This window comes from Balaenoptera acutorostrata, chromosome 19 (genome assembly GCF_949987535.1).
Source record: "Balaenoptera acutorostrata chromosome 19, mBalAcu1.1, whole genome shotgun sequence".
Taxonomy (NCBI): Eukaryota; Metazoa; Chordata; class Mammalia; order Artiodactyla; family Balaenopteridae; genus Balaenoptera; species Balaenoptera acutorostrata.
Window position 1 is genome coordinate 60,246,768 of NC_080082.1, and position 13,986 is coordinate 60,260,753.

General features: G+C 59.1%; 2 protein-coding genes across 5 annotated transcripts; one reads left to right on the forward strand and one right to left on the reverse strand.

The window, feature by feature from the left end:
• Window positions 1-50: 50 nt before the first annotated feature.
• On the reverse strand, window positions 51-5,542 carry GARIN5A (golgi associated RAB2 interactor 5A). Of its 3 annotated transcripts, XM_007179926.3 has the most exons (5): window positions 5,263-5,541; window positions 4,969-5,087; window positions 4,511-4,641; window positions 1,292-1,572; window positions 51-621 (listed from the first exon to the last, which is right to left on the reverse strand). In XM_007179926.3, exons 1-5 carry the CDS (start codon window positions 5,330-5,332, stop codon window positions 581-583), a joined length of 642 nt encoding a protein of 213 aa, XP_007179988.2. In that variant the 5' UTR covers window positions 5,333-5,541; the 3' UTR covers window positions 51-580. The 3 variants fall into 3 exon arrangements, with proteins under 3 accessions (XP_007179988.2, XP_057389611.1, XP_057389612.1); XM_057533628.1 differs by having other exon boundaries at window positions 51-1,572; window positions 5,263-5,542; XM_057533629.1 differs by having other exon boundaries at window positions 51-1,572; window positions 5,290-5,541.
• A 57-nt stretch (window positions 5,543-5,599) lies between these two features.
• EMC10 (ER membrane protein complex subunit 10) lies at window positions 5,600-12,534 on the forward strand. Of its 2 annotated transcripts, XM_057533635.1 has the most exons (8): window positions 5,600-5,788; window positions 7,213-7,285; window positions 8,136-8,245; window positions 9,165-9,269; window positions 9,587-9,768; window positions 9,937-10,030; window positions 11,044-11,130; window positions 11,352-11,468. In XM_057533635.1, the coding sequence occupies exons 1-7, from the start codon at window positions 5,675-5,677 to the stop codon at window positions 11,128-11,130; spliced, it is 765 nt and encodes a 254-aa protein (XP_057389618.1). In that variant the 5' UTR covers window positions 5,600-5,674; the 3' UTR covers window positions 11,352-11,468. The 2 variants fall into 2 exon arrangements, with proteins under 2 accessions (XP_057389618.1, XP_057389617.1); XM_057533634.1 differs by lacking the exon at window positions 11,044-11,130 and having other exon boundaries at window positions 5,603-5,788; window positions 11,352-12,534.
• The last annotated feature ends 1,452 nt before the right edge of the window (window positions 12,535-13,986 follow it).

Here is a 13,986-nt window from a genome sequence, read left to right on the forward strand (position 1 = left end):
TAGGGCTTAGTCACCTGGGGCTGGGTGATGGGGACAGCCAGGTTGGAATGGCAACCACGATGAGGCAGCCCTGATGAAACAGACCACATTGAGGCCGCCATCTTGGAACAGCTACTTTAGCGAGGCTACCGCGTTGCCGTGGCAACTACAAAATCACGGGTGGACCTGACACCCTGTGGAGGCAGCCCTGTTAGACGAGCTACTGTGAGTGGGGAGGAGGTGGGCTGGCTGCAGGGGCCAGATGCAGCGGGCAAAGAAGAACCAAAGGCCAGACTGGGGAGGGCTACTCTAGCAAGGTAGCCATGATGGAATGGTGGGCGCTGGGCCTCGGTGGTGGCCTGAGGAGCCAGACGCCATGAACAGAAGACTGCGCTGGGGCAGTCTCACTGGAAGAGCTATTTCTGCCATGTTGAATCGGTGACGATGGGGAAACTGCTCGTGACCGGGTTGTTGGTTCTTAAGTGGCCGATCTTTATTAACTTTAATAATTCATCTGTCCGGCCCCGAGGTAGGGTACACTTTGATCTCTGGTCTTTTAGTGACCTCAAAAGAATGTTGGAGGAATCAGAGTCCCCAGAGTTCAGAGGTCTGTGGGTCCAGTCTGGCTTCCATGGTTTGAAGCTGGGTACAAGAGAGAGTTTGTCTCAGAGGCCTTGACTGCGGATGTATCTGCCGTTTGGGGGTGGGTGAGTGGGCACTTTGTACTTCCTGGGAAGGCCTGGGAAGCAGGGTGTCTCAAGAGGAAGAGGCCCCATAGGTTCCAGTGTCCCCACCTTCAAGGACTGGGGCATTTCCCCTCCCCAGGCCTTACACGGAACTGGCATCTTGTCTGGCTGACCCCACTCCTTCAAGGCCTGGGCACTCCCTCCCCAGATCCCACCATGCTAGGTCAAGGGGAGCGAGACTGGGGTGGGGGGATGCCCAGTTAGGAAACCATCACCACCTTTGCTGGTGCGCCAAGGTCCTGCAGACCTTGCCCTGCTTTTGAGAGCCTCCTGCCCTCTGGGTACAGATGCCACACCCTGTCAGGACTTAGGAGTCAGGGTTCCTGGTCACCTCCACTCTCAGACACAGGCATCCAGGTCCCAGGCCCTCCTCCCTCAGACCCAGGGGTCCAGGTCCCCGACCCCTCTTCCCTCAGACCCTGGGGTCCAGGTCCCTGGCCCCTCCTCCCTCAGACCCAGGAGCACAGGCCCCCAGCCCCCTTCCTGCCTCAGACCCAGGGGTCCCGCCCCCAGCCCCGCCCATGTCCCTCTCCCCCCTCCTTGCAGCCCCGCCCTCCTCCGCTCACCTCCTCCGCTCACTTTCTCCTGCTCGGTCAGATCCTCGTCCTCGTCTTCCTCCTCGTCGTCCTCCAGCGCCGAGTACTCCTGCGTGAAGGGTACGGCTCCCTGGGCCGAATGGAAGCGCAGGCGGTAGAGCAGCCGCACCCACTGGCCGAACTCGCGGTCGCGGGTCTCCGGCGGGGCCCGTAGCTGCAGGTAGAAGGCGCGGCCGGTGTGGAACTTGACCTTGAGTTGCCAGCGGCTTTCGTCGTGGACGAAGAGCTGGACGAACTGCAAGGGGAATAGCCTGGCGGGCGGGAAGGGCAGCCTCAGCGTCTGATCCTCCCCGGCTCCGCAGCGCCCACCCCAGCGCCCCTCTCCCCGCCCGGAAGGATCCTTTTCCACTTTCTCTGCCTCTTGCATTTTATCCATCCCCAATTTTCTTCCATACACAGAGCCCATCCGTGTCTCCCGCTGGTCCTCCCTCCTAAACGCGAAACTCAGATTGCTGCTTACTTGAAATTTCCATTTGTATGTTGGATCGACATCGGACACATAAAATGTCCAACAGCCAAACTCCTGACCTTCCCCCAGCCCCGAAGCTGCTCCTCTTCGTCTTCCCCATCTTAACTACATCCTCCCACTTGCTCAGTCAGAAACCGTGGGAGTCGACTTTTTCACATTTCTTAGCCAATCCTACCAAATCCTGATGGCTCCACCGTTAAAATGCAGTCACAGTCCGATGATTTCTAAGTCCCTCCACCAGCCGCCCCCGACCCCCGCCGTCCAGCCACCGTAATTTCCCGCCTTCAGCCCAGTCTGTTCCCATGCGGCCGCCAGAGGGCGCCAATCAACACCCGCGTTAGCTCAAATCCCTCCCGTGGCTCAGAGTAAAAGCAGAGTCCTCGCCTTGACTACAAGGCCCTGCGGGATCTGCCCCCTTTGTTCCCTCTCTGCCCTCCCCTCCCACCCACTCTCCTCGCTTACTCGGCTCCCGCCATACTGGTCTCACTGTCCCATATTGGTCCTACCTCAGGACCTTTGCACAGGCCGTTCCCTCTGTCATCCTCCAGCCATCCCCATAGCTTGGCCCCTTCCTCTCTTAGAGAAGATCTGTTTACAACCTCCAGCCTATATACAACCACATTCGCCCTTGCAGACCTCCCCATGCCCACCCCCACGCCCCATCTGTCTCCACAGACCTCACCCACTGGACAAATTGATATCTGTCTGCTTTCCCAGTAGAAGGTGAGCTTGAGGGCAGAGATTTTTGGTCCAATTTTATTCAGTGCTGCTTCCGTAGTACCCAGAGCTGACCCATGGTCAGTGCTGAGTGAATGCTTGTGGAGTATCTGAATAAAGGAATTGCTCAGGCCCCCAGCCGGATTCAAGGTCCAACAAGGCAGTGGAGGAAACAATCCAGACAGGATGGGTAACTTGGCCCAGATCACACAGCAGGGATTTGAACCCAAGTCTTACCCATGTTCTTAACAACACTGGGTAGCCACATACCACCTCCCTCAGGCCCTGCAAGACTACCTCTAGAAACTGGTCTTACAGACACCCTCACAGCTGAGCACATGGATGTCCCCTGCCTGCCACACTGGTTGTCACCCCAAGGCACAGGACACATCAGACTCCCTCAGTGGGCAACTCGATCTATTAGTATGTTCCCCAAATGGAAGAATAACAGCTGACATTTCCAGAGCGCATACTCTGTGCCAGCTGCTGTTCCAAGAGTTTTACAGACATTTACTTAGACCCTGACAGCCCTGGAAGGTGGGCTCTCCTCTTATCCTCATGTTGCCGATGAGGAAACTGAGGCCCAGACGGGTAGGAAACTTGGCCAAAGACAGTGAAGAAGAGGTGAAGCCAGGATTTGAAACCAGGCCGTCTGAAGGCAGCCATTCGTTCAAGGACATTCCCTATTACATCATCACAGCAAGAGGCCGGATGCAAGCTAGGTGTCCAAGGGGATGGAGTTTGTTGAATTGTGTGTGTCCAAAAATGGATCTGTGTGCACTGGCACAGAATCACTAAGGGCTGGAAGCTGGTTAGAAGTGAGGGGCTGGGGGATGTGTCTTGAGGCTGAGTTGGCAGAGCAAGCTCAATGATTTTACTTTGATGGTATGTTTTCTCTGGGGCTGGGAGGGGAGAGTGCTGAAGGAGATGATGAGGGTCAAAGCCCCCCTCTCAGCACCATCCTTAGCATCCTTCCAACTGCAGGTTGTGACTCATACGGTGGGATACAATTAGCATTGAAAAGAAAAGCAAGATGGTAGAGAATGTCCCAGTACAAGGTTCCGGCATCAGAATACTGCTTTGTGAAAAGTTTTAAACTTATTCGGGGGGGGTGGATAAATAAAGGCTGTAAGTGGCATCAAGTTTGTTCAGGTCAGAATCAGATTCTACCACCAAATGAGTTACATCCAAAATTGCAGACAAAGCATTGTGTGCGTGCGTGCGTGCATGTGTATGTGACAATGTGACTCCATCCTTCCTTCCTTCCCTCCCTTCCCCCGTCCCCCTTTCTTTCATTAACTGTGAGATGTAGCCCAAAAAGTGAAAGCCACCAGCAGAATGTTTCTGGAAATATACTCTATGCCTGTAAATGTCTTGGTATTTGCAGCTGGAGTTGGAGACAGGAGCCTAGGATGGAAGAAAGGTGTATTTTGTGCTATGTGTGTTTTGTACCTTGGAGTGTATTTGCATTACTTTTTCAATGAAAAAAACAAAGACCTGAAGGGGCGGCAGTGTGGAGTGTGGCCCAGGAGCTCCAGAATCGTGAGGTCAGCAGTCCTGAGGAGCCCAAGGTTCTGATCCCAGGCCACCCCTGACCCACTGTGGGACCCAGGGCAAGTGGCTCCCTTCTCTGGGCCTCAGTTTTTCTTATGGAGGGGCCTAAGGGGCCCCACCATATGACAGTAGGAGATCAGAGAAGAGATGATGTGCATGGTCAAGGGGATGCCTGGCATGCAGTAAGTGCTGCATAAATGGTCATTCTCCTGATCCCTGCCAGGGTGTAGCTGAGGACAGTCCCCCTCATGTCTATCTATCCCTGATTCCTGGCCCCTGTGGATGGCCCTGTCCTTGTTCTCTTGGGTGGACAGTAGCCCAGAAAAGGCTAGCAGCCATTCATGGCTCCTGGCCCTGGAGGTCGTGTGGGTGAAAGGAGGTGCTGCAGGGGGCCTAGGATGCCCAGAGCTGGGGAGGAAGGAGGTCTAGGCTGGGGTGGGGGTAGTCACCCGAAGAGCTGCAGGCGTCCGTTCTCCTTGGCAGGGCCCGCCATAAGCAACAGGTCTGGGAGTTCCAGGGCAGGACTGGAGGCTGCCACCCCCATGGTGACCTTGTTGGCAACTTCTCCCAATCGGGTCACCTGGGGCCGGGGGTCAGAGGTTAGAAGCCAGATAGATGGGGGGCGGGATTGGGGAGGAATCAGGAATTTTGGTAGGGTTAAGGATCAGGAACCAAGTAAGTTAACCACCAAGATGGGGATCAGAGATCCTGGGGTCAAAGGTCAAGAGTCATATGGGTATGAAGTCAGGGAAAATGGACCGAGGGAATCAAAGGCCAGGGTTCATAGGGAAGCAGGAATTTCAGGAGATGGGCATTAGGGGGAGTGATCAGATAGGGCGAACAGAGGTTCCCCAAGTCAGGAGGCCGGGGCTCAGGCTTGGGCTCGGAGGGCCCTGGGGCTCCACACCTGCACGAAGTTGCTCTCAAAGATGGGTAAATCCCGCAGCTGGTCGAACTCGCCGCTCAGGAGATGGCGTTGGAGCCGTCCCGGCTGGCGCGTGGGACAGGCTGGAACCAGGGGGCGTTCTACATGGGTGGCAAAGTTCGCAGGTCAGTTCCAGGAGGCTGGGCCAAGGTCCCCGGGTCAGCCCCGCGCTGAGGGTAGAGGGTTCCCGGCTACCGGTCTCCGTATCGCAGGCTCCATCCCTCACCTGGTTCCCTCACCTGGTCCAACCCCTCCAGGCCCGGCTCCGCCTCTCACCTGCCATCCCACCTGGTCCCGCCTCACCTGCTCCACCAAGGGCCGAATTATGTTTGTGCCCCCGTTTCATCGCAACGTCCCGCCCCTTGTGAGGAGCGGAGGGAGGCGCCCACGGAGAAAATGGGGGGGCGGGGCCCCGGGGCTCTGTGACGTCACAACGCGACGGACCGGGTTTGACTGCGTCACGGAGGAGACGTCCGCGATTGTGGCGTCATCCAAGGGGCGGTGCCCGGAGGCCCGGATGGAGCGGCGCCCGCCCCGTGACGTCAGGCCCCGGTAGCGGGCGGGCGCTAGTGCGCAGACGCAAAGAGCCGGCGCAGGCGCACGGGCGACGGGATGTGGGCCGTTCCTCCCGGCGTGCTCCGCGGCGCCCGGCTCACTCCAGCCCCTTGGCTGGTGGGACGGGGCCGAAATGGTCGCGCCCGGCGCTGGGGCGACTCGGCTGCTCCTGCTCTTGCTGATGGCGGCAGCAGCCCCCAGCCGGGCGCGGGGTAGTGGTTGCCGGTCCGGGGCCGCTGTGCGGGGGGTGAGTGCTTATTCACTGTGCACATAGGGCGGGGTTGACGGAAATTGTGGGTCTCGGGCCTTTAGGTCGGTTAAGGTGGGAACGAAGTTGCGCAGGACCGAGAGGGAAGACGAGGTAAAAGAACCGTGGAAAGCGAGGCTGCAGTTCTGCGCACGCATGAGGCCGCACAACTGGGAGAAAGCGAGAGGATAGTTAGGAAGGCTCTAGCTCGTGAATATGCATAAGGAGGCGGGGCTCCTTACGGGATTTTGCCATCTCTTCTCTGGGCCTTAGTGGGGTTTTTTTTTGTTTTTTTAAAACATTTATTTATTTTTATTTATTATTTATTTTTCGCTGTGTTGGGTCTTCGTTTCTGTGAGAGGGCCTTCTCTAGTTGCGGCAAGCGGGGGCCACTCTTCATCGCGGTGCGCGGGCCTCTCACTATCGCGGCCTCTCTTGTTGCGGAGCACAGGCTCCAGACGCTCAGGCTCAGCAGTTGTGGCTCACGGGCCTAGTTGCTCCGCGGCATGTGGGATCTTCCCAGACCAGGGCTCGAACCCGTGTCCCCTGCATTGGCAGGCAGATTCTCAACCACTGCGCCACCAGGGAAGCCCTGGGCCTTAGTTTTTGTTATGGATGGACCTAAGGGGATCCCTAATGGGATCCCTAATCCCATTTTGGGATGGGACTTTGGCACCTTGGCGTTGGGTGCGGTGAAAACGAGGCTGCACCGAAAGAGAAGTTTGGGGCAAGAACTTCCTTAACGTTAGGACGCTAGGGATCCGCAGTCATGAATATGTTTGAGGAGGTGTGGCCCGGGTGGAATCCTGGCAAATCAGACGTCGGGGTGGCTAAAATTAAAGAGGCGTCGGGGGGGTGGCTCTCGGAGGAGTTCCGCCTCCCGAATATGCATGAGGAGGGCGGGATCTTGAGCTCGCGGATTAAAATCTGGAACGAGGTAGCGCAGGCTTGAGGGCGTAGAGAGGAGGATGCAGAGTTAGGAGAGATGTGGAGAGTTGGAGAAAAGGAAGGCATGGAATCTTGAATGTGCTTGAGAGGGGTGGAACTCGGGCGGCATCGTGGCTATTGGTGCTGTGAAGGTGAAAACGAGGTCACTTGGATATTAGCTTGGGAAGGATGCCCTTTAACTCATAAATAGTTATGATGCTAGGTGTGAAAGTGACCTGGAGATAGTTGCCTTGGAAACGAGGTTCCGCTGGTTTGCAGGCTCTGGTTTTCTCTAGCCCGTGCAGATCATGAATTTTCATGAAATGGGCAGTTCACGGTGGAATAGTGGGCAAGCGTCATTGTTTGGATATGGGTATGAAAATAAGGCTCCTGCCGCAGCCTGCGGGTCTGTCTGTCCTGGGGTCCGCGGGTCCTGCCGGACTGAGGGCTCTGATGGTCCTTACCTGGGGCCCTCTCTATCTCTATCTGACCTGCAGGCGGGGGCAGAAGGTCGAGAGGGTGAGGGCTGCGGCGCCGTGGGGCTGCTGCTGGAGCACTCATTTGAGATCGGTGAGTCCAGCAACGTCCTGACCTGGACACTTACCCAGTGCCCTGTGTCAGGAACTCGGGTGCCACTCAGCGTGGGACATGCCGTCCATTCACTTATAGCTTTGCACTTGGGAGTGTGTTTGCATTACACTGGGGAGGTGGGAGGCGGCGGAGAACAGAAGCTCTGTCTTTGAATACTCCCATACCTGTAAGACAAATGCCAGTTTCAGAAAGGTCAGTATGGCAGTAATAACCTCAGAGCAGACTTTGACCAATTGCCCCATGCCCTGCCCTAGTGGTTAGATGTATTAACTCAAACATCTGTATTAACTCAGACATCCTCAGCATAGTCAAGCAGAATAGGAGGTGTTAGGGATAACCCCATTTTCCAGAAGAGGAAACTGAGGCGCAGAGGGATACCAGACAAGCTCCTTTTACAAGTGAATGGCAGAGGTGGGACCTTTTCTAAAGCCCAGCTTAAACTGCCGCATTTCAGGCCTCCAGACTCCCAGAGCATAGATGTCAGTGTGGCCCAGGGGTTCATAATCGAGTCTGAGGCCCCAAGCTCTGGGGGCACCTGTTTTAAACACTGAAGCTCGGACCCTCTGCAGACCTCCCCAGTCAGACCCTGGCATCTGCCCAAGAAAGCCTGGTGGTTGGGAGCTCCTGAGCTCTGCAGCCCCTGTATTCCGCAGCTGGGGAAACTGAGGCCCACTTAAGTCACGTGAGCGACTCTGGGTCACCTGGCAAGGCAGAGGCAGGGCTTCAGAGACACGTGGGGCTGTCCCCAGTTTTTAAGTGGGAAAATGGGGGCTCGGGATGGGGAAGCGACCTGGTCACTGCGAAGGTTGACGTCCAGGCTCCCGCACAGATGACAGTGCTCACTTCCGGAAGCGGGGCTCGCTGCTCTGGAACCAGCAAGATGGCACTTTGTCTTTGTCGCAGCGGCAGCTCAGCGAGGAGGAGCGGGGCCAGCTCCGGGTGAGGACGGGACCCCCGGCTCTGCTGGGGCTGGGGGCACGTGCCTCAGAGCACAGCACGCGTACTTCGGGGCCTCTGCCCGAGCTGTTTCCTCTGCGCAGCACACCCTCTTCCCCACAGTTTTCATACGGTCAGCTCTTCTTGCTCTTCTAGATTCAGCCACGATGCTTCACACTTAGTGCAAGATTTGCTTGTGAGGAGAAATGGATTCCCATGGTAGCCATGGGTTAAGCAGGAGAACGTTACCTCTCCTGTCGCCCTGCTTTGTGGCCTCCTCAAGGGCTGGGTTCCCCTCAGGTCCGCCTGGGTCCTCCCTAGGGATGGTGCGGGGCTGGCGGGGGCGGGGGGGAGGTTCCAGGCAGCAAGGTAGAGGAAGGGAAGAAGGAGGGCCAGAGGGAACAGCCAGCTCTGGGGGAAAGCTCGAGAAAGCTGCCACAATCCACTTCCACTCCGTCCCTTTGGCCAGTTGGAGCTGCAAGGGAAGCTGGGGACGCAGGCTTTATTCTGGGCGGCTGTGGGCCCGTGGGTGCCAGCGCTGTGGGAGAGATCAGGCTGAGGCCCGCCCTGGCCAGCCTTCCTGCGTGGTGCCCGCGTGATTCCTGTCACAGTTGCCCACAGAGAGAACTAGCTGCTCATATAACCGGGGAGTCCGGGTGTGGGGCTGGACCCAGACCTGCGGGAAGTGTCCTCGGGACCTACTCTGTCGCTGGGCTGGCCTCTGCTCTCCTTGTGGTGGTCTCCCCCCGGGTGGGGCACCCAGTGGGAGGAGTCTTGGGCTTGGCCGGGCCAGGGAGTGGGGGATGCTGGCTGGGCGAGACTGGGGAAGGGCCCTTCTGGCTGTGGGCCCAGTGGGTGTCCAGACCAGGTGGGGGCTGGGCACTGTGCCTCTCACCGCCACCCTCTCCTCTCTGCCCTGCAGGATGTGGCCGCGCTGAATGGCCTGTACCGTGTCCGGATTCCACGGCGGCCTGGGGCCCCTGACGGCCCAGAAGCCGGTGGCTACGTCTCCTCCTTTGTCCCCGCGGTGAGTCGGTGATGAGGTCAGCCCCCATCCTTGCTTTGCCCACCCGCTCTAGCCTGGGTTCTTAAATGCCCCAGCATTTAAGGACCTGGCCTTGCCCTCAAGGATCTCCCGGGCTGGAGGGGGACAATCCAGTTGGTGGGCCCTGGGGAGGCCGTTGCTCCTGCCGGAGGTGGGCAGGGGGCCATGGAGGGCTTTGAAAGATGCTTCGGGGGCCCTGTGGGGTGGGGAAGGAGGCTTGGTGGGGGGGCTGGTGTGGGCGAGGCCTGGGCAGCAGCCCCTGCTGGCCTCCCTCCTCTCACCCCCCCCTCCTCCCCCAGTGCTCCCTGGTAGAGTCGCACCTCTCGGACCAGCTGACCCTGCACGTGGACGTGGCCGGCAACGTGGTGGGGGTGTCGGTGGTGACGTACCCTGGAGGCTGCCGGGGCCACGAGGTGGAGGACGTGGACCTGGAGCTGTTCAACACCTCAGTGCAGCTGCAGCCGCCGGTCCCGGCGCCAGGGTGAGGAGCGGCTGCGGGGCGGCGGGCAGAGCCAGCCCTGTCCCCGGCTGGCCGGCCTTCCACTGCCTCTCACTCCGGCCCCGCCCCGCCCCTCCCCGCACCCTTCCAGGCTGCCGCGGGGGCTCCCGGGCCCTCATCCCCTCTCCTCCTTCTACCCCCACCCCCCAGGCCCGAGACGGCAGCCTTCATCGAGCGCTTGGAGATGGAGCAGGCCCAGAAGGCCAAGAACCCCCAGGAGCAGAAGTCTTTTTTTGCGAAATACGTGAGTAGGGTTCTGCCCGCCCCCGGCCGCTTCCCCCCCGGCTCGCCCCCTCCCATGCTGAGCCCCCCTCTGCCCTGCTCCCCTCGCCCACGGCCCTCCTCTGGGTCTCCTGTATGTCGGGCCTGCTTGGCTCCCCCGGTGTCTCTGTGCACGTCCTCCTGGCCCCTGGCCGGAGCCCCTGCCCGTGCCCCTGCCGCTGCCAGCCTGTGGTGGTGCTCACGGGGCATCCGGTCTCCGCAAATGGCCGGCCCGGAGCTGGGCAGTGAGGGGGACTGGGGACAGCCCCTCGGGTGCCCGGGCTGGGGGCAGTGTCGGCCTTGCCTGTCCGGAGGGAGTGCGGTGAGGAGGGTGTGGTCACGGGAGGGGCGGGGTCCGAGCTTGGAGGAGGCTGGGACCAAGGTCTCGGGGAGAGGATGAGGCCTGACCCAGGCTGGGAGGCTGGGGCGTGGGGGGCACCCGGCAGAGCCCTCGAAGGAACGGGAGGTTTGGAAAGGAGGGAGCGGGTGGGCTCCGCCAACCGGGCGGGGGGGGGGGTGGGTGGAGGGGCTGTGCCGGGCGGTGCCCAGGAGGCCGGGAGCCGGCAGCTGAGGGTGAGCCTGTGCTGCTGCTGGGGCAGCTCTTGAGGCCCGGGGCCCTTGGCGCTGGGGGCGCTGGCGGCTCGGGGGGCCCTTGGCGCCGGGGCGCTGGTGGCTCTGGGGGCGCTGGCGGCGCTGGGGCTGCAGGAGGTGGTCCCCCCCCAGGCAGGGGCGGGGGGCAGTGGAAGCCAGTGTGGCTGGGCCCTCGGGGCCTTGGGTCGGAGGCTGCTGAGCCTGACCGCGCTGGGCGCCGTGACCGTGGGGCCTTGGTTAGTGTGCCGGGAGCCCCTGATGTCAGGAGATGTCAGGAGAGCCGGGCTGCGGGGAAACTGAGGCCCAGAGAGGCCGAGAGCTCGCCCACCCCCGGCTCTGCCCTCCCTGATGGCCGCGGGACGCCACAGCCGCCACTGGCCCTGACCTGCGCCCCTCCCTCCTCAGTGGCACCTCATCCTGGGGGGGGCCGTGTTGCTCACAGCCCTGCGTCCTGCTGCCCCCGGGCTCGCACCGCCACCGCACGAGGCCTGAGTGAGGACTGAGCCCCCTCCCGCCTCCCCCGCCCCTGCACCCCGCCAGCCCTTCCCCAACCCGTAGTGGAGTAGGGCACCTGGGCCCCCTTCCCTCACCGCCTCCCCTCACGCCGGCCCCCGCCTTCCCCACCCTGGCCCGGACACTGCTCATTCTCCCCTCTCTTCTCTCTGTCTCCCTGTTTGTCCGTCTGTCCTTCTGCCATCCTGTCTGGCTCACAGTGGATGTACATCATTCCCGTGGTCCTGTTCCTCATGATGTCGGGAGCACCGGACGCCGGGGGCCAGGGCGGGGGTGGCGGCGGCGGCGGAGGTGGTGGCCGGTGAGGGGCCCAGGGCCCGTGAGTGCCCCATCCTCTTTCGCTCAGCGGACGCCCTTCCTGCCCAGCGTGCTCGTGTCCTTGGTCATCACAGGAAGGATTTGCCGGCCCCTCCTGTCTCCCCGTCGCATGAGGGTAGGAGAGCGCCCCCTCCCCAGGAGTCCCTTCCCTCTGGGCCTTGGCGTTACTGGTGGCGGAAGGGCGGCGGGTTCTGGGCCCTGCTGCACCCCGCCCTCCCCTGTGGCCCTGCTGTAGCCCCAGAGGCTTCCCTTTGCCACAGGGTAGAGCCCAAGCTCCTGGTCCAGCTCTGACCTCACTTCTGGTTCTCCCCACTCCACCCCCTGAGGCCCTGCAGTTTGGGAACATGCCTAGTTCTCTCCAGCCTCTGTGCCTTTGTTGTGGTCTTCTCGCCCTGCCTGGCCAGGTTAGATGATACCCCTAACTTGTCTGACACTGGATTGGGACACCAGCCTCCTGTCTGTCTGCCCTTGAGGGCACCCTGGGCTCCTCGCAGCCCAGAGCTGGCACAGAGCGGGGGGGGTGGGGGGCTGGCCACGGGTGCCCCCTTTTCCATCCCTCCGTGCAGCCCTGTACCCTGTTTTGGCCTATATCTGCCCACGGCTCTGAGTGGGAGTTGAGAATTCCTGCCATCAGGATGCCAGGCCCTCCATAGGCTTCTGGGCTTGAAGAAGTGATGTTGAAAGTCAAAACAAACATTTAGTGGAGTCAGGGGCCAGATGATGTAAATAGAATCCCTTTCCTGGCTTGGGTATCTTCCCTGGGACTTTGCTGGGTCCTTGCTATCTATATCTCCTCCTCCTTTCGTCTATTTAAAAACATTGACAAGGCAACATATTGAAATAGGTAAACATTTTGGAAAGTTACAACTTGCAGCAGCCAGTGCAACTGTTGACTTGGCTAAGAGGCAGTCAGGATGTACCAGTGCTGCTGAATTCCCTTGGTCACTGTGTGTGTTATTCAGAAACACCAAAAAATGGCTGCCATTGTCATGGTAACGGCTGCATCAGGCTCCACGGTGTCTGGGTAGCAGATTATTAAACGGTCCCCCAAACGTTCAACGTTCAGCTTGCCTCCTGCTTTATGTGGTTATAAATAGTGCGACATCGCGGGTCTGTCGCTGATCTGCCTCTGATGTGAGTTTGCATGACTTCCCGCAGACTCATGACCTGAAGTAGAATACCAAGGCAGATTAGAGATGTTTTGTGAACAGGGAAAACAGCCGAGGAAGGTGTGCAGTGGAGTCTTGTCTCCCTGATCACTTGATCATTTTAGTCCATTTGTTTTCCCTCCCGGAGTGTCTGTGCAGGCACCAACAAACAGGAACGTGTGTTCTTTCCCCCTCTTTGTAGCAAAAGTAACACGTTCGAGGTTGTACACTGTCCCGTGCTTGCCACTTTCCTCCTGCGCCGTATCTTCTGCAGTTCTGTCCTTGCCCAGAGAGTGGCCTCGTCCTTCGTGTGCCACCAGAAAGGGACGTTGAGCTCATTCAGCCCGCCCTCCTCCAACTGACTTTCTCACGAAATGCACACGTGACCTAAATGCACACGTGACCGTGGAGCGTGGCAGCACTATTGGCATTTTCTGAGAACTCTTCTTGTCCTTTGCTCCGTGGCAGTATTTGTGTTTTTGAATTCCTCTCGTGATTCATCTGATATTGCTGAGACCTTCACGTGCCACCTGTGTCCTCTGATGCCCTTGGACTCTGATCCTGCTGCACCTCTTCCCTGCAGCCCCATGGGAGCTCAGAGCCCACTCCCTGGGGCACCAGCCACGCCCCTCTGCACAGTGGCAAGCGGCCTGAGAGCCCCAAAGCCTCCCGCTGATTCACATTGCCTTGGTATTTTTTTTTTAATTAATTTATTTTATTTATCTTATTTTTGGCTGCATTGGGTCTTTGTTGCTGCACGCAGGCTTTCTCTAGTTACGGCCAGCGGGGGCTACTTTTTATTGTGCTGAGTGGGCTTCTCATTGCGGTGGCCTCTCTTGTTGTGGAGCATGGGCTCTAATTGCGCAGGCTTCATTAGTTGCAGCACGCAGGCTCAGTAGTTGTGACTCGTGCGCTCTAGAGCGCGTGCTTAGAAGTTGTGGCGCATGGGCTTAGTTGTTTTGCGGCATGTGGGATTTTCCCGGACCAGGGGTCGAACCCATGTCCCCTGCATTGACAGGCAGATTCTTAACCACTGCACCACCAGGGAAGTCCCCATTTTGTTATTTTTTAGTGGCTCGAGGTTTGAGGTCTTTGTCAATCTGATTACATTATTTTTATTTATTATTTATTTGGCCGTGCCGGGTCTTAGTTGCACACGCGGGATGCGTAGTTGTGGCATTCGAGCTCTTAGTTGCGGCATGTGGGATCTAGTTCCCTGACCAGGAATCGAACCCAGGCCCCCTGCATTGGGAGCGTGGAGTCTTACCTTTGGGTTTCAGGCAGTGCTGCAGGAATCCCTGTGTACCTGCATTATTCCTCACACGTGTGTCTGTCTGCAGGACACACCCCCGGCTGGGGACCTCCTGGG